We start from the raw sequence: 23,559 nt of genomic DNA, 5'->3' as shown, positions 1-23,559 counted from the left end.
CTGAAGTATCACCCTATAGAAATGTGCTTCTTGCTATTGCACTTTGCTATCCTAAACTAGCTCATGTTAATAGGGAAGATTGTTAACAAGGAATGAAAGAAACAGATATTTGGAAGGATTGGTGAGCAAGCATAATGCAACCTGCGGGTACTGATAGTGTACACTTAAAAGTATGTGTTATCTCTAGAGGTCCCTTCCAGTCTCTGGGATTCTTTGACCTTTTTTTTTTGGGGGGGGGGGGGGGGGAGTCCAGGTTGTCTTAACTTTGGTGTAGTTGTCTGTCCTTCAGACTGTTTGGTTTTATGTGGTTCTTAGTCTCAGCTGTGCTCTTCATCTGCTTTCCTGGCCACTGCTTTATCTTTGGTGGCCTGAAAAATAGATGTCTTAAGAGTGGAAATAAGGAATTTAAGTGGCTTTGTCCCTTGATACAGGACATGAGCTGTAGCGTTGTAATGCCCAATGGATTTTTTTAATGAAAGAATAAAACGGGCATTCCTGACTTGCTGAGTTGATGTTTAGTGGGTTGATGTGTGTGAAATTGTCTTGTCAGAGATAAGATAGCTCTGATTCTTTTTGAGATGTAATATCACATTTGTTATATAAAAAACCTTGGTAATTTGATAAAAGCTGTCACCTCAATCTTCTTCTGCTATTTAAAGAAACTGTGGTGGAACAAGATGCCTGCTGTATGTTACTTGCCTTGTCTTGTGGGAAGGCACACTTAATGGCTGGCAGAACCTGTTGAGCTAAAGTAGTGGAAATGTGGTTACTGTTTGCAGGCAGCATCCTCCCTTGTCTATAAACCTATGTCTCTATGAATGAAATGCCTTAGTCTGGTGAACTTTAGAAGAGTAGAAAACAGCATGGATATGGGCAAAGCTTTATTGTCGTCTTTACTACAAAACCAGAAGCTGGGATGTATGGAGCTGAACAGCATATGCTGAATGGTAGTATGTCTCTGGGAGCTGGGGGAAGCAGTTGTGGGAGGCCACATGAGTCACCCTTGATCGGTAGCATAGCTGTACTTTCAGGATGCCTTGTGTCAGCTATTGGGAAATCAACTTTTGATTTAAAGCTGAATATTTCTGTTGAGCACTCTTGACTTCAGAGCAGAGGCTGGTATAATTCTTCAGTGAGGACTGTACTTCAAGAAATCCAGTAAAATGCCTAGCAAATTTCATGTAATTATTTCATAATTACATTTTATAACCTTTTTTGAAGTAGAAGCTGGCAAAATGGCAGTATCAGTAGAAGTGTGCAGAGCTGTCCTCTGAAACAGTCTTGAGCTTTTCTCCTCCAGATCTCCCCCAAGTTCCTTGCTGTAGCTTGATGTATTTGTCTGGTCTCAATTAAGCAATGATCTTAAAACACTTCAGCATGTAAGGGACTCTTCTCAAAAGAACTTTTCCCACTGCAGTCAAAGCTGTGTGTGTGTAAAGTTGTTTGCATTTGTGAAGTGGACTGTGTTAGTCCTGTGTGAATGGGATGCATACCCCTCTGGGGACACTGAGTGTATTGGAACTCCAATTCTAATACAGCTTGTAGGGAAATGGTACTAGTTTTCTTCCTTGATTTATCCAGAGTTAGGGGGCTGCTCAAATTGCTAATTCCAGTTTAGGGCTGTCTTTAGTCTAAGAAGTCCCTTTTGGATTTGCTGTACTGGATTTAAAATACTTCTCAGAAGACAGACTTATTTCACTAGAGAAGTGATGAATGCTGGGGGTGGGGGGTGGGGGTGTAAAGTGGGAGCCTTTGTTTTCTTCTACTGAAAATGTTTTTTTGTGGCTTGGCATGCTGTTGCTTTGATGTGATACAAAGCTGTCCTGTGCTCCTGCTATTTAAACTCCAACTAAGTCTCTGTCAGGTCCTTTAAAGTAGTTCAGTCAAGCTCTAAGCCTATGGAATAATTATTAGCTGGCCACTTTTGCTAGCACAAATCAACTGGGAAAAAGCCCAGGGGTCAACAACTTGGCTTTAAATATATGTTAAAAATGGTTTTAGATCTTTTTAGACCGTAAAAGCTGATTTTAAGTTTGTGTGAGTGATGATCACATCAGATAAAGAAAACACTGAGATTGCATGTTGTTTCTAAGGCTCTAAGGGAAGAGTTTTTTCCTGTCAGACATGCCATGTTAACAGTATGAAACTTGGCTCCATGGAAGCTGAGGCCTTGATGTATGCTGTTTTACTGATTATCCTGATTTAACCATGCTTTAGTAGATGTGGCATAGCGACTTCTCAGCTGTGTAGTTGACTGACTTATTACATATTGGTCTTCAATTTCTCTTTTTCTGGGCAGTTCCCTCAGCTGGAATAAAATTAGTGAATACCTGTTCATCTCTTTAGACTGAGAAGAGTTATTTTAAAGGGAAGCTTGGGTAGTTTTTAGTGTTTTGACACTTTGACATGTTTGCAAAAGCCTATTGATTGAAGACTATTTCTAAGCTTGGCAAGTAAATGTAATAGTTGATTTATTTTTTTCCTGATTCTGCAATGATAGCATTCCAAATCACTGAGTCTTCACTGGCTTTCATGTCATGCTATAAATCAACTCTTAACTTTAAAAAGACCAAAACCTATCTGCCAGGCTTTATACACCCCCCCACCCCACCTGCCCCAGGTCTATGAAGGTTCTTTGAAACACAGCAGACTTTGAATTGGATCCAACTACATAGTAAATACTTGAAATGAGGCCAGACTCAGTGTTTCATGGCTCAGTATGGGACTTGAGTGCTGCTTTGGGCTTACAACACCCAACCCCAAAAACTTGCAAGTGTGGTGAGTATCTTACCGATCTCAAACTCATCGCCCAAAACAAAATTCCTCTCCAAGAAAAGTGTGAAGTCAAAACTGGTGATGATGAGAATTTCTGGAAATAGGCAGCTATATAGTGTCCAGTTAGTTCCTTACTGATATGTAATCCTTCATCACACATTCCACTAGTTTTCTGCATTTCTATCTACTTCACCTTTACTTGGCTCAAAATGAAGAGGTTAAAGCATTAACTTGCTAACTTGATATATCATAAAATCCGGATTTATATTCAGCTGAATACCCTTCAGTAATGTTCAAGATGAAACTAATGAATTACTCTGATCTTGCCAGCCTTGCTCAAGCCAATGAAATAGAACACTGAAGACTGCTGGACAAGTAAAAAGGAATGCTTGAAAAGGGCAGCTTAAAGAGCAAAGATGACATGGATGGGATCCTGTACCTTGTGTGGCCGTTAATATGCTTGGAAAGTCAGCATGGGTCACTGACTGTGTGTGTTTGTGATGTCCTATTATACTAAAATAGGTAGACTCAAGGAAGAGGTAATGGAAAACCTGGGACTGTGTTTTAAGGTAGCCTTTCACTGTCAGATGTGTGAGGGGGAAAAATTGCACCTTGTGCTAAAGAAATAAGGAATGGGAAATTTGGGGATAGTTAAGTTTCTTCCTGGGAAATGTTAGATCAGATAAAGGGAGAGGCTGTGGATTTTCATAATGATGACCTTTAACTGCCTGCACATGATGCTGAGGCAGGAATTTCAAATGAGTAGTTAAGGGTGTGCTGTTTCTAAGGGATATTTCTTCATTTATGGAGGGTAATAAGAACATAGTAGAATGTAAGCAAAGTTATATTGAGAGAAGGTTTAGCTAAACAGATTTCCTGTCTGAACACATGTTCAGAGATATGATTGCCATCATGTCTTAACAATTTCTGCAAGGAGAATTAAATGGTGTGTTTCCTAGTGGTGGTTCCTAGCAATTGGCCAGACTTTGCACCATGGCTTCTGTTGCACATCCTTTGTAAGCAGAGGTTTGGCTAGTTCACAGCTATTGATACTATGTGGTCTTTAAAGAAAATTGATATAAAGCTGAAAATGCTTCAGGGATATTCAGTATCTGAAAAGTTGTTATAATACTGGGTGGGGAGACAAATGCTTGGGGGCTCTGAGTGGATGTAACTTAAGACTTTGTGGTGCTAAACCCAAAAGGAAGACTGGAGTTTTGAAGAAATGGGCACCAATGCACTCTCGGATGTAATCAAGTTCTTTAAAAAGTATTCATTTAAATAAAGTCCTGTTGAGTTTAATGGAAAACATAATTCTCTATAGGTGTTGTTGATATGCTTGTGGAATTTCTGCAAGAGCGTGTTCTATTAAATTACAAAGTCTCATGGCAAGACTGGCATTTTCCATTAAGTTCTGCAAGGCTTTACAGTAAAGCCTCAAGCTGTTTGACAATCTTAGAAATACTGGAGTGCATCCTTTTCTGAGGAGCTCTGTTGTATTATCTATAAACAGATGGTGCTTGAAGCTTTGTCTTGGGACTCTCAGTCCCTAACCTTTGAGTAAGCAGGGCTTTTCACTGAAGAAAGGCTCTAGTCTGTGCTACTTCAAGTTCTTGATGGGGGTGGCACTTCATTTAAGGCATGGTGTATTGCAATGAGTGCTTCGAAGAAGAACATTAGAACAAAGCTTGGCAAACGAAATGTGTCCTGATAGAGGGCATTTGTTTGTGTGTGACACTATTGTTTTCAAAAGCTTATTTGAATTTTGTGGGAGAGTGACATGGTTTGTTGCTGATGGGGAATGTACTATTAAGGACTTGAGTTTTCTTGGACTTGATGGAGCAGTACCTGTCACCATCCTCTATTAGATCCTCTACAAACTCTGCTTATGTACAGCTATGAAAAAGTATGGAGCACTATGAGGCAGCTTACCGCTGGACTTACATAGTTGTGATATGAGGAACAAGGTATTTTATGCGTATTTCTCTTTTAGGGTGAATGAGGTTTAGTATTTGCTTTTCCCACCATAAACCAACATATTCAGTCTCCCCAATCTGTGCCATCCTGTTTGGTTTTATTTGTATTCACTTTACTTGTTAGAATGGTACTTGCAACTTTATGGGTCATCACTTGGGGGCTGGAGGAAGTCTGTTCTTTCTCCCCATACTCCCACAGCCACGGAGATGGGGTTTTGTCTCCACAGGTAGGTATTAATAGTATTTAGCAGGGTGCATTGCTTTGTGTTTCTAAGCATGCTAACAAAGGTACAATACTGGAGTGGGTGGTATGTTTGGTCTTTGCGGGGTTTGCATAATGAAGCTGCGAATGGCTGTATACTCCTTGGCAATGAGGTTTTTTTACTTTTGACTTGAATTGGGGCATAACCAAGTTTTTTCTCTGTGTGAAAGGTGCTGGGATGACAGATCTACTTACTGGCCTTTTACTGTCTAGTCATTGCATGTATCAGACAAGATATGTTTCAAGTAGTCAACTGTGACCTGTAAGGAGCATTAAATTTCACTGATGTAGTCCTTGTTATTTCTGCTGCCTTTACGTGGAGGAGGCAGTTTACACTTACTGTAGAAGTTGTACCTAACTCCATCCACTGAACAGCTATCAGATAGTAAAGCTTTTGGTCACTGTTGCTGTGCACTGCTTTCATACTGGTGACTGTATGCTTAGAGGGAACATGTCTCAATGCTGCTCCCCTGAGCTTGTGAAGCCCTCCCCTAAGGTGAACACATGCATGTCACTTTTTTCTGCCTTGTCACTGTAATGTCAGTTCTGGTATAGATGGCCAAGTGTGATACTTCAGGTGTGGAGACTTGAGAATAAAAAGGGCAGGCACTCTGTGCTTTTCCTGGTGTGGATAGTGTTGGAAGGTAGTGCCAGTTTGGAGTTTTGATACTGCTGTGAAATGCCAGCTGTAGTCTGCTGTGCATCTAAATGAATCACAAAGGGGAAACTAGGTTCAAAGCCAAACCAGTTTTCCCAACAAAAGCCGTAGCAGTTGGTGGTATTACAAAGCATTTTGGCTGTGGTCTGGCTTCATATTGCTTTTCAAAATCTATGCTAAATGATTTGTGAAGACTTAATCAATTGTAAGACTTTGAGATAGGAGTGGTACATAGCTTATAATTACTAGTATCACCTGATGTACTTCATTTAATTCTGTGCATGTGTTGCTATCCTGTTAAATGACAAGGGAACCTGAAGCTGAGGTGGCAGATATTTACTGGCCTTGCTGCCACTGTGCAGAACAGTGTACTGTAAAGGTCTTCAACTGCTGCTAAGCAAGCTAGCTCTGATCATGTTGTGCAGCCCAGCTAGATCAGAGAATGTTATGCTGTAGGAACATCGCTGGGCTATTCCTGAGACTTGGCTTGTATCTGTACAATGATATGCTTCCCTGTTAACTTACTCCGAGTTTGTAGGGAATATCTGAACTCTCCATTGTGCAGGATAGGCATGTCAACTATATCCTAGGTGGCAGCAAGATCAGTTCCAGACCTGGATTTCAGGTTCTGCTTGCTTGAATGTTGGGTGGGAACTCTTGTGGAGTAAGCTGAGGAAAGAACCCATGAGCCTTATCTCTCAGCCAGCTGCTCAGCTGGCAAGCTGCAGATGTCCCCTAAGAGGGATGCTCTTGGCAATTTCATATGCAAACAGTAATTAAAGCAATAAATGTTCTGAATACAAATTCTATTTGGAGCTGGCTTTGAAATGATTTTTTTGTGCCGAAAAGGGGATGGGGAAGGGAGAAGAATGAAAGAGAAAACCATCTTTTCACAGAAAATGCTGTGTGAATAACTTTGTGACTTTTAAAGGAAAACTGAGCACACAAAAAACCCTGAATACAAAATGCTTTGATTTTTTTAAGTGGAATTGACACTCATTTTTCAAATGTAAACAAAATGGGTAAATATCTAGAGAAAGCAAGGATGTTGGTTTCAGTCCTTTTTCTCCCTACCAAATGTTTTTTTTACTTGGTGAAAATTTCGCTAATCTTTTTCTTAAGTTCCAGTAAGAGGATCTAGCATGTAATTGGTACTACTCTTGGAGATTGGTCAAATGGTCTTTTGAGGTGAGCTACTTGACTTGTAGTGAGTCCAGATATTAGAGAGACTGACACTTTTTCCTGTAAGAGATTGGTTACTGTGATGTCTGCAGAATTGTAATATTTGCAAGTCTTTCAGGGCTAAGGCTTCCAAATAGGTTAGGGTCAAGGGATATGTGGTGAGGGAGAAGCCATGTCTCTAAGTTTTGGGGTTATTTTGACTAAAAGTACCCTAATGAAGAGGGCTTTTTAATAATTAAGGGCCCAGATTCTGCCACTGTTGCTCATGATGAAGAAGAATGGCTAGAAGAGTAAATGGAAGTGGATTACTGGCCCAGAATAGAGTTTCCAAGTGTTAAAGAAAATGTCCAGGACTCTTGCTGTGGCTAAAGAACAGGTCAAAGTGACCTTGAAGTGTAGGAAAGGAATTAATTGCTACTTTTTTTCAGCAGGAGTAATGATCAACAAATTGGAAGTCAGCTGCACGATATCCTAGAAGGGAAATGTGATTCTTGTGAAGCTTATGCTTCATAAAGGGGTATGAGGTGGGTGCCCCTCCTCCCCTAATCAGACAAAACTCTGTGGATTTTTCCAGTTGTGCCAGCTGAGTATGAAAAAGAACAAACTGATGGTGGCTGGAAGGAGCGAGCATAACAGCCAAAATGGTCTCCAAGGAAAGTGGTAAGACAGGAATGGCAGTGCTGTAACAGGAAAGGGCTAAATGAAGATAAATGACAAGTTCAGACAAAAAGAGAAGAAAACAAAAGAGAGTGAGGGGAAACTTAGGAACTTGAATTGGATGACAATAAGGCAAGTAATCTAACCTGGGAATTAAACACTGTCACAACACTGAAAGGTACGAAACTAAACACAGCTCTTCTACTCCATTAAAAACTAACAACACCCCAAAACATTTAGTTCTGTGTGTAAGGAAGATGAATGTTTCTGAAAAGGTGGTTTGGTTCTGTTTTTCTAAGGAGAATGCATCTGGAAAGGGAAAGAATGCAGACTAGGGAGAAGCAGCAGGTACTCTAGTTTGCATTTTACAGTAAACATGAAATTATAAAGAACAAAATCAAGAAGCTCTTGCAACAAAAGCTTTTCTTTCTAAAAGGTTTACTTTCTAATAGTCAGTGAGCTGATAATCATTCCATCATGTTATATGCTAGTCTGTCCATTTTGTTTCAGAGAAGCTAGCCTGCTACCTCAAATAATACACAGGAACTAGTGAGAGATGCTGTGACAGGAGATGCTAAAGGGTTTGTTTGACACAGCTGTTACGACACTGCTGATAACAGGGAAGCTATGGTTTAGCATAGTCTTCTCAAACAGCAAATTAGCCAACAAGGGGGAAAAGTTGTAGCAGAATTAATCGCTACCTGGAAAACAATTTCATGCTAGGCTAAACAGGGACTATAAGAAAAAAAAAGTCTGGTTCACAACCCAAGCCTTGGTTTTAGAAAGAAAAGGGGAGGAAAAAAGAAATAAAGACAGTTACCTCAAGGCGTTGACTACAGATCTGTCCTGTAAGAAGGACATAGTTTGGAGTGGTGTGAACTAAGTAAAGATCTGTGGGACGGTTGGCTACTGGTTATAAATTTATGAAGTATTTAGCTTCCTGCAGTAGTTTCTTGGGGACATATGCAACTTGAGTATGGGAAAGGAGGGGTAATAGAAGAATACCAGTAAGGAATGAATGGGAAGATATATTAGTACCTTGCAGATAAGGATGTAACACAAGGTCCAAATGTATACACAAATATTTAAAACAAAGTTCACTTTATCTAGTTGTTCCCTGAAGGGCTGTGCAGGGTGTTTTAGCCTGTGACTGAATGTTTCTTCTTTATAATATGCAGTCCAGCATTTAAAGGAGGACACAGAGGAAAGATTCTTTAAAATGCAGCACTCCTGTGGATTTTATGTTCACTGACAGTGTCCACTTCAGGGCTATTCTGATGCTTGCAGGATGGAGATAGTTTTGGGGTGGGTTTTTTTTTGTTTTAAGGGGTTAATAGAGTAATATGCATTTGCATCTCATGCTTTTAATCAGGTACTATGCTGAAACAGCAGATGGAACTGGTTCCTTGCAGAAATGTTTTGTTCATGTTGAACAGGAGGTCCTCAAGGGGTTCTGGGACTCTGAGTTCATTTCCTGCTGTGCTGTGTGTTCTTTGTGATCTTAGGCAAGGCACTAAAAGGAAGATTTGTAGAAGCTTTTAGTATTGCATCCTACAGCACTGCCATTTTGGAAGGTAACTGGTCATCTAATGGAGTGGAAGCCATTCAACTCAAGGTGGCTTTTGTCTGCTATTTAAGGCAAACCCCTTAAATCTGTTTGGTAGAATACTTGTCAAACTACAACAGTATGGTGTAAATGTCTTGTGGTTTAACCCCAGCCAGCAACTAAGCACCATGCAGCTGCTCTATCACTCCCCCCTCCCTCAGCTAGGCAAGGGAGAGAAAATGTATACATGGGTTGAGATAAGGACAGGGAGCGATCACTCAACTAATTACCATCACGGATAAAACAGACTCAACTTGGGGAAAATTCATGTAACTTATTGTCAATCAAACCAGAGTAGGGTAATGAGAAATGAAACCAAATCTTAAAACACCTTCCACTCCCTTCTTCCCAGGCACAGCTTCACTCCCAAATTCTCTATCTCCCCCTCTGCCCCCAGCAGCACCGGGGGACGGGGAATGGGGGTGGTGGTCAGTTCATTACATGTTGTCTCTGCTGCTCCTTCCTCTTTAGGGGCAGGACTCCTCTTTCCCTGCTCCAATGTGGGGGTCCCTCCCACAGGAGACACTCCTCCACGAACTTCCCCAGTGTGAGTCCTTCCCACAGGCTACAGTTCTTCACAAACTGCTCTAGTGTGAGTCCCTTCTACGGGCTGCAGTCCTTCAGGCACAGACTGCTCCAGCGTGGGTCCCCTGTGGGGTCACAAGTCCTGCCAGCAAACCTGCTGCAGCGTGGGCTCCTCTCTCCACGGGGCCACAGGTCTTGCCAGGAGCCTGCTCCACTGCGGGCTTCCCACGGGGTCACTGCCGCCTTTGGGCATCCACCAGCACCAGCGTGGGGTCCTCCCCGGTGTGCAGGTGGAGATCTGCTCCACCATGGACCTCCCTGGGCTGCAGGGGGACAGCCTGCCTCACCATGGTCTTCCCCACGGGCTGCAGGGGAATCTCTGCTCTGGTGGCTGGAGCACCTCTTCCCCTTCACTGACCTTGGTGTCTGCAGGGTTGTTTCTCTCGCATGTTCTCACTCTTCTCTGTGGCTGTAGTTGCTGTTGTGCAGCAACTTTCCCCCCTTCTTAAATATGTTATCCCAGAGGTGCTACCACCATCGCTGATGGGCTCGGCCTTGGCCAGTGGAGGGTCCGTCTTGGGGCCAGCTGGCGCTGGCTCTGCCAGACACAGGGGAAGCTTCCAGCAGCTTCTCACAAGTGCCACCCTTGTAGCCCTCCCTGCTACCAAAACCTTGCCATGCAAACCCAATACAATGCCTGAAGGTTTAGGTGTGTAGCTTGGTTAGCACATGATAGCATGCCCAAAAAAAGCTTTTTCTTTTGTTTTTTTTCTGAAAAGTTTTTCCTGATGTTTACATCAAGTGTGCCTTAGTTTCCCATATGTAAAATAGAGTTGCCGACCTGACTCCCGAGGACTTTCATGTGGAGAATACACTGGGTAACATGAGAGAGTTTGTAAAAAGATGTAACAGCTCTGAGAATGTAATAGAAACGGTGTTCTCTGCCATATGATCTTGAACGTTGCTTCTGTAAAAAAAAAGTAAGAATTGTTTGAGAAGTATCAGAGTTCAGAAATGGAGGGGGGTTTTATGTCTCATTTAGCAGAATTTTTCTGGACCCAGTTTCTCCATTAAAAGTGCCACCAGCTGGAGATGTGTTTCTTGTTTGAACTTGTTCCTTTTCAAGGCTGCAAAATGGATCTTTGAGGAAAAACTTAAATGCACTTTTTAGTGATGCTTCCTGAATGTTGGCAACTCAACAGCACAGAAGAAATGCTATTATGTGCAGCACAGCCTTTGTTCAAGGGAATAAGCTATCTTAATAATTTTAGAGCGGTCTCAAGGCAAGTGAGGAGGCTTCATCTCTTCAGTTTCCTATAACCAGACTGGATGTAGCCCTGGAGACTGGGCTATATTCCCCCTGGAAATAGGGTTGAGATTCAGAAAGTCAGTGGCAAAAGCTAACAGAAGCTATTGCAATGAAAAAGAGGTCTGAATTCAAACACTTGAGAGAATAGTGTCTGCACAACTGGACCAACCTTATGGTCTTCCAGTACTTTCTTTTCATACCAGGTGTTTAAGCTTGGAAATGAGAAATAATGATTTGGGGGCATATTATTATGGAGGATAAATCAGTAGTGTATATCTAACACTGTTCTTTTCTGCTCTTAAAGAACAAATCTAGTTGATGCAAGGCACCTCTTTAACTCAAACTGTACTTGTACTATGCTGGCTGTACAAAACTTCCAGGGATAAATAAGCAGCCAAGCATCTTTGTCCAGAGTTCCTAATGAGTCCAAGCCACAGACTGAAAAGACCCTGAAATCAGTATCCTGTGGTGGTGCATATTAGCTTAAGGAGGCTAAGAGCAGTGTTTCCTGTCAGGGATTTAGATTTAATAAATGTCCTTTTGTCCCAGTCTCAGGGAAGTGGTACAATAGGGCATGAATGCAGAAAGAAACTAATGGGTAGCATCAGTTGCCTAAGGTCTTCCCCTTTGCTTGGTAAGTGCTTTCATATGGCTCTGCTGTAAGAACCTGTTATGAGGCAGCTGAACAGCTGATGTGGAACAGCTGAGTTGCATGGAGCTCCATGTTGAACTAACTGTGTCCTAAGCTGTTAATCTGCCTGTGTCTTAGGAGCCCAGACTCTGCTTTTGATTCTGTGGAAGAGTATATAAGTTACATGGTCCTTGGAATTGTTGCAATTTATGTATGGTAAGGAAACCTTCTCAGGCATACCTGGGAGGTGAATGATGGTAGTACTGTGACCATCTTTGACAAATTCTGTGCTGCCTGCAGGGCTGTGGGTATGTTCTGTATCTCAATTCAGCCAGCTAGAGACACTGTGTGCCTATTTAATATTTTGACTTTCAGTTAAATTTCTGATGGGGTATGATTGGCCTGAAGTTTCTTCTGGGTGGACATGTTTGTTTAATCTATCCTATCCTGTCAAAGCTATTCATTGCTTTAATCTGAGGATTCTATTAGAAGCATCTGATTTCTCAGTACTTTAGGCTGAAGAGACTGAGAAATCATTGAGTGCCTCTGATGATGGGTTGTGTGAGGTCCCTTAGTATAACACTTGCAGCTTTTGATAAATTATCAGCCTGATGTTTTGAAAGGCTTTTTTTCTTGTCCAGATTTCTTTTTGGTCACTCCATATTCTGTTGCTGGCACTAACTTCAGTCTTTTTTTTTTATTTCTAGGCTTTGGCACTTGAGCTGCTACTTTGGCCTTGGAGACTTCTGACATGGTGCAGTTTCCCTACCCTAAGACCTTTTGCAAGGTCTTGGCAGGGTTTAAAAAGAGTTACTTCTGCTTCTGGGTGACAGAATTGATGATCCTGGTTTCAAGAGGATGTATTATGCTTAAAAGTGTTCTGTCCTAGAATAAGAGTCTTGCTTTTTCAGAGGGACAGGTGCCCCACTTCTCCATATCTGAATCTGTGGTGATTATGCTGTTGCCTTTGTTTTTGTACCCACTGCAGGATGAAGTATGATTGTATTAAGAATATAGGCAAAACAGTAATGGGGGTGGTAGGGAGTACTTTGAAATAAAACTGCAACTTTGAGTCAGCAGCGTGTGCTGCTTTTCTGCTGTAGTAGCAAGTCTGTTTTCCAATAAAATGCATGATAGGGTCTCTCAAAAGAAGGTCTGGTGCTGTTAGGAGCCTTTGAACTTGTGATCTTCTCTATACTGTATGCCACTTCATGCACATATAGAAGTGGAATGATTGGGTTATCTAGACTCCAGTTCGTTGTTCTTGTGCTATTATGTGAAAGCTACATTTTTCCTAGTAGTATTTACGGGCCTTGAGACTGTCCTGTTCTGAACCCTTTCCTACTTTCTTCCATATAGAGAGAAGGGAGGAGAAACATCACTCCCAGCTGTTACACTCTGACAGTAGTGTTTCTATTCCACATCTACTCGTTTTGTGGGTATTTAAGTGACCACCGTTTCCCTATATTCTTTTCTATACCAGGTTTCTAGTCCTGTTGTATAGAAAAGGGGAATGCACATACATAGTCCCTACCTACTGTTAAGGATGGTGTTTCCAGATGCATCTGAAATGCAGCACACTCTAACCAAGCTACACTACTATAGAAGAGTCTCTACTGAGGTAACATTCCTTACCAACAACTGAAACGCTCTTTTACCAGTGTCTAGAAGTCTATGTTTTTACAGATAGCTGAGGTACTCTGATACAACAGATCTATGTTTGCTTACAGCCTAGCTATTACTTCGCCTATGTTTATTTGCCCATTGTATCCTATCTATGTGTTGAATTTACACCTGGACTGCAGTATTTGACTGTCTCCTGTGATGGAATTAAAATGAAGGTGTTTACAGGTCTAATTTTGTTCCTTTCCAAGGGACAGTTTTGGAGATGATACGCTTAGTCTTCTGCTGCAGTTTTCCATATGAAATCTCTGTACAGTTTTTGAGGCTACCATTGTTTAAAAATAAAAGCTAAGCTGAAAGGCTTCCCCCATTTCATGCCACAGTTCTGCAACTGGTTTTAAGGGGCTCTAATTACTGGCAGGGTTGGGAGATATTGCTTTATTGAAAATCAGTGAGTGTTTACTGGGAAGGGCTACAGCTGTTAGGGCTTCTTGTTTGTTTTACTACTAACAGCAATAAATGAAGATCTATTGTTGTACTATAAACACAAAATGAGAAAGGTCTCCTGGGATAAACAATCGGCAACACTGCAGTAGCATCAAGTCTATTCTCCCAGCCTGATAACAGTGGAGATAGAATTAATCCCTGTGCCTCGGGTTCATACCTCATTCTTAACACTGGTTTAGTCAGTTCAGCCCTTTCCCGATCCTAACCTGTCCCAGTTTCTACTGTGTTCATCAGCGCTGCTTATTTTGCTTTGCGTTCTGTGATCCTATGTCAAACTCTGGGTACCTCTGTCAAAACTATGGTGCTCACTAGCAGGGAATGCCTAGTCTTGCGTACCCTAGCAGCGACAAGACACAGAAAAGAATTAGGGCCCGTGAAGCTTGCTCGGGGAGAAGCCAAACAACTACACTGGACAGCAAAGTCTGAACAGAGTAGTTCAGGTACTTTACCGTGAAGCTGTGAAATCCCTGTGTTGCTTTTCCAAAATGTTTTCCACACGGTCCAGCCTGGGATCGCCCTGGCATACAACTGAGCTGTAGCCAGCCCTGTTTATTATTTGCTATGCTCAGAAGTGCTTCTCTTGGTCTCTTTGGCAAACCCGCTGCACATTTGTCCTGCTTCTGCTAGCTAATTTCAGCATTAGCTTGGTTTGGTAGCTAAGCACTGGCCCCATTTCTCTGGGTTCATTTTCTGAAGAGTTTACAATCCAATCATTCTGTTGAAGCAAGAAGCAGTAGTGCTAAGTCAACATCAATGGTTACATTTTTGTCTATTTATTTACTTCTCAGCAGTGCACAATACACATTTGTTAAGCTACCTCCCCCTATGCTTTCCAGCAATGTTGTACCAGTGGAGGCTTCAGAAGGCAGTGTTAGCTTTTTGGTGTCATTTCAGATGGCCTTTTTGACAACAAATCTCTGTGTGATGTTAATGAGGCTTGGGATCTGGAATACACCGAGAGTTACCATTGCTGCTGGGCACAATTGGAAATGAAGGGTTATGGGCAACCGAGATGAAAAGGGACCTAACCTTTCCTTTACCCTTCTCACTAAGGACAATACAAAGAAATAAGAGGTCTTCAGCAGTGTCTCACCAGAGTATAATTTTCATTAATTGCAATATAATTATGTAATCACTTTAACAAATGCTGCCTGAATCTTCTTGGGCTGCAGCTATCTAAGATGGTACCACCAGAAATATATCCTGTGATGAAGCAGGCTTTACGAAATTTTGAAAGCATTGTCTGCCCTGTGACAATATCCAGGGATAGCCCTGGGCTGCGTTTCTTAAGTGTGTGCTCACCAGAAAAAATCAAAAGCTGTGGGAGAGTATGCTGAGGCAAGGGTTGGTCTGTTCCTGCCCAGTTGCTTTGACTCATCTCATAATACAAGCATTTTCTGCTACCCTTGTCAAAGACAGGGTAGTGGGATAAATGCTCTGACCTGGCGTACAACACTTAGCAAAGTGTTTCAAGTTTGATTTGAGGTGGGGCAGGAGACAATTATCTACTCAACAGGCATAGGTACAGAGCAGATCAAGCACCTCTTACCTGTTTGGGAGAAATTAATTACTATGTTTTTATCAATGTTTTTCACTTAAGCTATGAGCACCTGTGGTTAACAACTTTTCCCCGCTGAACCTCTTTGCATGAGTGCCTTTGTTTATCTTTGCTGCCTCTGACACTCTATGGTTGTACTTGAGTGCTGTAAGGTTTTTTTGATGCAGCGACTTTTTGTTATTTATTGTTAGTCCCACCAGTCTCTTTCAAAGTTGAGTTTAACATAAGCAGGTTTGATATTGGCTGTTTGCAGTGTTGCGTGGTTTCTTAGACTCGTACAAATCTGGGAGTGTTTTGCTGTTGATTTCTCTGGACCCAGGATTACTCCCTTGTTTCCTGTCTCCCCACCTATCCCTACTGCTGCTGCTTTACACTCCCCTAATCCATTGGCCATCTATGCCGTGTCTGCTGGAGATGACTGGGAAAAACTGTACTGCATCTTAATCTAAACTTCTCTGAAGATCTTTCTGGTTTTGTGTGTCATACCACTTAATTTGTTTCTCTCTGTAGGTTTATTGCCTTTATAAATTCAGTGTTTAACTTGGTAAGCTTGGTAGGGATAAAGTTTAGCATGTAAAATAAAGCTATGGTGTAATTTTATACTGCTATTTTACTGTTGCTGTTTTTTGCAGAAGGGGAGAAACTTTCAGTTATCTGGGAAGGATGGCTCACTGTTGTGCATGTGTTGGCACCCTAGCTGTGAGGATGCTTGCATATTTTTAATGTGTCGCTGAACTTGGTTGTCCCATATTAAACCTCTTATTTTTTGTTGTCAGTGCTCAACTTGCTCTAGGACTTTACAACAGGAAAATAGCCTCTGTATTACTGCAGCATCTCTCAGTGTATTTGTAGGTTTTGTGCTGGCAAGTGTTGTTTTGTCATATTCGGCTACGACTTTCTGAGGTGTTAAAAGATCATTGGGACGCACGTATAGGGGAGCACTACAGCAGCCCATAAGCCTGTGGTGAACCATGCATGTGGTTCACAGGTATCATTAGAAGGGACTTGCGAGGTTGTTTTTTTTATGAGGTGCATATGCACGTGTGTGTGTATATATATATATATGCACGCATGAAAGATGTAGCCCTGACTTTGCAGATCTGAAAGTGGAATTGTAATGTATTACTCTGCAGACTTCTGAGTAGCACTATCTTTGTAATAATAATGAAAAAAGGAAGAAAAGAAAGGGGGAAACGGACGGGAGGAGGCACCACCCTTAGCCCTCACTGTCATTCCTGCCCTTTTATAAGACCAAGTGGTGGCTTTAAGTTGAAACGTACTTGCTGTTTCCGTAAAAGCGGAAGTTTTTTGGTTCAAAGTCCCAGATCTTTTTCTTTTGCGTTGAATAGAAATCTCTGTAAGCTGTTGGTACTATTAAAAGTTATGTCTATAGAAATAAGTAACAAAACTATTCCAAATGTGATTTCTAACTCCCACCTCTCCCCCAGTTTTGAGTTTTCTGTGCTTCCTTTCCCCCCTTCCCCTAGAAAGATTTTCTGTAGGTAAAATGAGTTGTGCAGTTTGGGGTATTTGCATGTTTTTCATTTAGAAAATGGACATTTTATCAGGTTTGATGGCTGAGAAAAATGGCCTATGTGGAAGTGGTAACTAGTTTCAGGGTGACTGATGGTAGCTTTCTGCAAGGTTCCAGGTTGTTCCCATCCCTTCTGGTGCATTCACCACGAGAGGACAATCTTCCTGCCCTAAGGTAGGTAGTGCTGCTGCTTCTAAGACACCAGGGAGTTTATTACTGTTGGCAGCGAGCTGAGCAGAACGGTTTTTTTGGTGTTCAAATCAAGAAAAACGGTACCTTCCTGTGTTGTGAAGGACTACTAATATTACAGGGCTGACTGGTTTCTTTAGGACTGACCAAACAGTTCAAGAAAAATAGGAGCCTTTTCAAACACAGTCAGGTCTGCTGAAGCAATAGTAAAGTCATTGGTGGACGGAAGATGAGTGTGTCAGTTCTGGAAGCTAAGCTATTTTGTATCCCAGAGGAATGAATATGCTGATATTTGGTAGGCCTCCAACGCCTGCAACCCAGAAAAGGACGTGCCTATTTATTTTCCTTGTTGGAGTCGTCTTCTCGTTTCTGTGCATTGCGTCCAACAGCCTAGATTTATAATTCAATCTGTGTCTATTTGTTTCTTGACAGAAGAGGATGAAATAATAGCGAGGCTCTGTTTTCTTTATAGCTAGGAATAGGTAGCTATGGCTTACCATCAGTGTAAACTGTACAGGGTTTTGTGACGTTTCAGATGAATGATGCTACTGCTACATGAAAGTAAATCGCAGTGTCCTGGAGTGAGTCCCAGGTTATTCTGCTGTTCTTGCAGCAGTTCATTTCTATAGCAGTGGACTTAGAGAAGTACATCAGGCCAGATTCTTCTTTTCTGCTATCACCAGGAGTCACTGTGGCAGAGACAGTGGAAGTGGTCATATTCAAACTTGGTGCAGATCTTGTGGATGTTAGAACCTCTTTTGAGAGTTCTAGAGTTCAGAATTGGGAAGTCTCAACGGCTGCATGCTTACTCTAGTGGGGTGCATGACATACAGCAAATCACTGACCCACTCAGAGCTCCAGTTCAGCTGATCAAAGGAAGGACCATCTCTGAGCACAAGGTCAGTATTTCATCCCTCAAATGAGACTGCAGTTAAATAGCAGATCCTTCTTTGCCTTACTCTAGTATGTGCCACAGGGGTGAATTTGACCTGTGAGTTATCTCTACATAAATCTGATAATTCCGTAATTAATTAGGTAACTGGAAAAGAGACAAAGTGAATCTAACTTTTTTTCTTATCTTTTCTGTATTCTATTGCATCTTCCATCTTTTCTGAACTTTCTGAAGTACAAGGGGACAAGCAGGTCGAAAGTGGGAAGAAAATTAAAAGCGCTTGGCCTGGTGCCTGCCTTTTCACTGTGTTGATTAGGTTTTAATTGGCAATTCTTGTCTGTAATATAAGATAATTGCAGAGATTTCTAGGAATTGTTTGTAGAATAGGAAGAAACAGACATATTTGAGTTCTACTGGAGGAGTTTAATTAAAGACTTTATAAAGTGCAACAGATGGTGCTTTGCTAGTTAAGACAACAGGCGTGAGGTCTCTTTGTAGACATTCAGCCATGATGGTTAGAGCTTCTGCTCCCTGCTGGCTAGAGGTGCTCTGACATAATCTTCCATTAGGGGACTTGAACAATTCCAAAATAACATGCACTTTATGTTCTGGACCAAAGCGTGAAGATCGTTTTTCAGAAAGTGATGTTAGGCAGCCATCGAGTGAAATTCCTTGTGTGTGTGGCAGGACTACCCTTCCCAACAGGAGCTTTGCTTTTGCTGACCTCTGCAGTTGTCCTCAACTCCCTTCTGAAAGGCTTGCAGAAGTGAGAAGGCACATCAGTAGGTGTACAGTGTATAGACGCTCCAGTGGCATGGAGGAAGAAGGATCTATTTGGTTTTCAGACGGCAGTGCTCCTCAATAAGTTCGCGTGAGCCAACAACCAACCTTGGATGGGCTCCTGGACTGGAATTAGGTCAGTGTGAAACTTGGAACACAGAAGAGCTTCCGCCCCGCCCCCTCCTAGTGCAGTAATCAGACCATTTCCAAAGCCCTCATCGGTCTCTGGCTTCCAGGAAGTTATAGGGAAAGTGGAACAAAGAGACGGTATTGTAACTTACAGAGAAAAAATATCTTGTCTTTGTAGTCTTTATTGGAGCAGGTACTGAACCTTGTGTTTTTCATGTTACTTCTAAAAGTGTGAGAGTATGTTGAAAAAGAAAAATTCTGTTCTGAAGTTGCACATTCGTGAAATGGTTTCACGATACTATCTGATTGTTTACTATTGCAGTAGAATTATGATTTCTGTTTGCTCCTTAGCTAGTGGATAGTGGATGATACAAAGGAGAATCCTGTTTTATGAAGAGTTCATCTCGGTTTTTAAATTCCAGGAAGAACCTAAAATTGCAGAACAAATAGCTGGCAACCAGGGAATATTTCACTTAGATGTTAAAGAAAAAGAAGAAATTTGTGACCATGCGGGGTCCTTTTCATGGGGTCATCTTGTTGAGTGGCCAGACAGATCTGCAAGGTGATAAGTGTACTTTCAAGCTCCCTGCCTAGCAGATGCTTGAAAGGTATACATTATCTCATGTTTAAATGAGTTTTCTCACTTTTTAGCATCGGTAATGCTGCAGGGGAGTTTCCATGGGATTAACTCTTTGGCCATCTTTTCTTTCTGCAGTTCGGTGTTCATTTCACTTCAGGCCGTATTGGAAAGTGATTACCTGTAAGGGATTTGGTTACACTGGGCTTCAACAAAGGCAACATCAGATGCTCAAGAAACATTTTCAATGTAAATTCTGAGCTTTTTTTTTTCTTTTCTTTTCTTTTCTTTTTTTTTTTTTTTTTTCCAAGAACTGTTCACTAGCCCCTATGGCTAATGCTTGGAGTTGGCTGATTTTGCTTTATAGCCTTAGGATTTGCCTGAGAGGTGAGTGGGTAACTTTCTCATAGAGACAGACTTCTTTTTTGGCTTGGTTTGGTTTTGTTTTTTTGTAATTAGTGCTGATACTGTTACCTTCTAAAAGCTATAAGATGTTAGAGATGGCAGTTGTTTAGCTCGTTCTGGTCATAAACTGATGAGTGTGGTTGCCTTTCTTTCAAAAGCACAGTCTTTTTTAGGAATTTATTTGGGGGAGAAGACAGGTAGAGAAGGGGGGGGTGCATTCACCGGGAGGTTTTAATTTTCTAACGACAGGAAAAAAAAAGTGCATCAGTGTTTTCAGGTAACAATAATAATATCGGGGTGCTTATTTGAGTGTGGAACAGATGGGAAAAAAAGCCTGGAACTCTGCTCTCCCCATGCTCATTTTTTTGTTGCTCCGACACAGGCACACAGAGAAGCCCTTCGTGAGGAACTGCATGTGAAATCCTTGCAGTTACCATAGTGAAGCTCACTTTTCAAAAAAAAAAAAAAAAAAAAAAAAAAAAAGGAATTTATTAGGACAGTGGTGTACTAGAATCTAAATCTGATACGCTTGCAAAGTGAAAGTGAGAAAAGCAAAAAGGGAAAGAGTAACTCGGCATTTGTTCTATTCTTTAAGTTCAATTTCAGGTACCTTACTCTTTGTCGAGTATTTATCGCCTTTCTCTTATAGAACACGATGTGAAGAGACTTCCTAAAGAGGGATGGGTAAAATTGCCTTTCCTGTGTAGCCTGGATAACTCAAGTAGAGAAAGAAGTAGTAGCTTGGTTGAGATTATACAGCAGTACAGCACCTCCTTCATCTCTTGGCTCTTTCCATCACACTGTGCTGTTTGCACTCTCTTGAAAACTTAGGTCTTCAACTTTCTGGTAAACAAAATGTGACCTTTTCAAACGATGATAAAGACATGGAAAAGGCTCTCTGCTACCTACAGAGGGTAGTTGGTTTAGTTTGATAAAGCATCTGAAATTGGGATTTCCCCCAGAATATTGTGCTCAGAATATTTACCTAGAAATCTTAAAGGAACAGATTTTCATTCTGGAAGAGAAATCTTTCTTTAATTTTAACCACCAAAACTTAAGAATTAATGTGATAAAGGACAGGGAAATAGTGTTGATGAATGGAAAACGCAGGAAGTCGGGTTTATTTCCACTTTTGGTGCACTCTGTGTGGCTTTGAGAAGTCAGCTAGTTCATGTAAGTGGAACAGGAATAATGATAACAAGGAGTTTATTTGACTGTGGAACATGAGATTTTCTGATTCTTAACAAGACGGGCTTAGAATATTTCCTGTTTCTTTGTTGGTCACTACACTGCTGGGATACTGTGTTCCATTCATAAACACCACTTCTCTATAAAGGCAAAGCATTGTTCTTAATAGTAAAAATTATTGTATTAATAGTACTAGTGCTATTAACACCAGTGACAAAATTGTGCAGATACTACATTATGGTGTAATAATAACTGGATGTTTAACTTGGAGTCTTGAATCTTTTTTTCATTGTACCTTAAATTTATTCCTTTTGTTTTCTTTTAGGGACCTCTTCCCTCTCACCAGATTGCAGCATAGACTGCCAGACCCACTGTCTCATAGACTGCAGACAGGGACATTACTACACAGCTGGCAACTGCTTGGAATGCCCGACGGGTTTCTAGTAAGCCTCCTTCCTTCCCTTCTCCTCGGCAATTACACTCCTGCAATAAGAAAATTAAACATTTGGGACGTCATTTTTACGTTCAGAATATCCTGAGAGCTATCCAGTAATGCAGATCAGGAGGTGGGGCACAAAGCGTAGTGCCAGTCCCTTATAGATGAGTATTCAGCTGACCAGGAAAAACACTACCTTTGTCTTAAAATGCCATCCAGGGCTTTCTGCAGCAATTGACACTCACGGTTCCCCTCAAAGTCAACAGGAGCGATTCTTCTTTAGCACAACAGTCTCAGTAAAATGTGTGACAGTCTCTGTGGGCAATGTACAAAACCCTATTCCCTTTAAGATTGCTTAGGACAGATTTTGTGTAGCATGTCTTTTGTGTAGTGTGTGTTTGGGAGGGGCAGGAACGTTATGTGTATTTTAGCAGCAGCAAAAATTAGGCTGATTTTTCAGCTCAGAGGAAAGAACACAGGGTGTCTTTGGCCCCCAGTGCAGGGAATCTTCCCCTGGAAAATTCATTCTGTGTCCTGTCTACTTACTGATGTGCCAGTCAGAAAATGTGATGAAAGCTGGGCACAGAATGATAACCTGAGAACAGAGAAGGCTGGGTACAAAGAACAGTGAGTTGCAGGAGGTAGTTGGTTGCTTTCCAGAGGTGCTGAACCCAGCACACAGACTGCCAGCCGGCCTGGCTGTGTTGCAAGCAAGACCTCAATGAGCCATTTTTGGTTGGAAAGCTGTCCTAAACTCTGGTGTATCATCGCTGACATGCTCTGTCTTCCTCAGAAGAAAATCATTAAGTTGTCTTTCTCTGCCACACATGGCTCACTTTAAATGAAAGTAGAAATGGTCATTGTGGAGTTTTCAGACACAATCTCAAACCAGATTAAGATGGGTTTTGTACAAACTGTCTTGAACCCTAAGGTCAGGTTGCCACATCTTCTACTGCAAATTCTGTCCTTGTGTGTGCAATCCAAGTGATGCACCTTGAGCTCCTATATATGTGTTAGCATCCTCTGAGGTTCTGGAGGGATCTGGTCTGAATATGTGTTTTTGTGGCTCTGGAGGGGTCTGATCTGAATCCGTGCTTTTGTGGCTAAAAGCATTTGTTTGAGCAGTTGGTGAGGGGGATGTTCCTGTATCTACACAACACCCATGCTGTCTGGTAGGGGCTGGAATTCCCAGAGAAGTGGAAAAATTTAATTTTTAACTTCATTATTTTTGATCCAGTTGCCCTGGGGGTCAAGCAGCCCCAAGGAAATGCCCACTGGGAACAGCCAATGAACTTACTGCTCAAGCAGACATCACAGCTTGCCAGGTAAGCTGAAGGACAGGGAAGAGATCAAGGATGTGAAGTAGTAATTTTGCCTCTACTCCCATGTATTTTGAATCATCTGATTTCAGGCTTCTTTGCAGATTTTGTAGTCTGCTTTGGAATTTTTCAGGAAATTCCTGCATTGAGTTTGGCTCTGATTTGGCTCAGAGAAGGCAGGTTGTCCCTCCAGGTAGACAGCAAGCAGCACTCCCTCCATGCATTGTTTATGCCACTCACAGTAAAAAGCATATGTTGGCACCGCTCAAGGGTACATAGGCCAGATTTTGAAAACGTTCCAACATCCTTTCTTTCTGGCACTTGAGCTGAGGATGTCTAAAACTGCAGTTTTACATTATTCATACAAAGAATATGTTTCTGTGGATCTGATGCTCTTTGTGATCTCGCTGCAGGTTTGTCCCAATGGCTATCTCAGCCTAGAGAGCGGAGCTGGGTGCCGTGCGTGTCCAGATGGCTATTCATGCGATCCACGTAGTGGTGTGCAGAGGAGCTGTGGTCCTGGTCAGTATTCGCTGGAGGGAGAGTTGGAGTGTCAGGAATGTCCGGAGAGATATGTCTGCCCAGATGGACGGAGCAGACAGGTACTGAACGAGCGTGTTGCTCTCCAAGGGCAAATTTTCCAGGGCCTGAATGTGAATGTGTTGTCAAAAGAAGACAGGCTTCCCTGGTTTAATAGTAAGATACAAACCTTTCTTCATCAAAGAAAAGCATTCAAAACACTTCAGTGGTATAGTAGATCTAAGACCTTCCACAAGTGGCCTGTATTAAGAGAAAGAAATATTTCTCATCTAAATTCTGAGAATGTTAGTGCTCAGGTTAT

The 23,559-nt window shown here is 41.7% G+C and overlaps 1 protein-coding gene across 28 annotated transcripts in view; it reads left to right on the top strand.

Annotated features, from left to right (window-relative positions):
- LOC126038892 (zonadhesin-like) overlaps positions 1-23,559 on the top strand; it is a 151,880-nt gene that overhangs the window by 13,257 nt on the left and 115,064 nt on the right. For 12 of the 28 annotated variants that reach the window (XM_049801323.1, XM_049801324.1, XM_049801319.1 and 9 more), the window contains exons 1-4: positions 17,699-19,757; positions 21,289-21,406; positions 22,637-22,724; positions 23,132-23,320. In XM_049801323.1, the coding sequence (XP_049657280.1) occupies positions 19,700-19,757; positions 21,289-21,406; positions 22,637-22,724; positions 23,132-23,320 (453 nt within the window). In that variant the 5' untranslated portion in view covers positions 17,699-19,699. Of the gene's footprint in view, positions 1-12,288; positions 13,203-17,675; positions 19,758-21,288; positions 21,407-22,636; positions 22,725-23,131; positions 23,321-23,559 lie in introns of those variants that run through there. The other 16 variants (XM_049801321.1, XM_049801322.1, XM_049801320.1 and 13 more) reach the window with 10 other exon arrangements.

The sequence above is a fragment of the Accipiter gentilis genome, chromosome 5, assembly GCF_929443795.1.
Source record: "Accipiter gentilis chromosome 5, bAccGen1.1, whole genome shotgun sequence".
Lineage (NCBI taxonomy): Eukaryota > Metazoa > Chordata > Aves > Accipitriformes > Accipitridae > Astur > Astur gentilis.
Note: the sequence above shows the minus strand (reverse complement) of the source record. Positions and strands in the feature narration are given on the sequence as shown.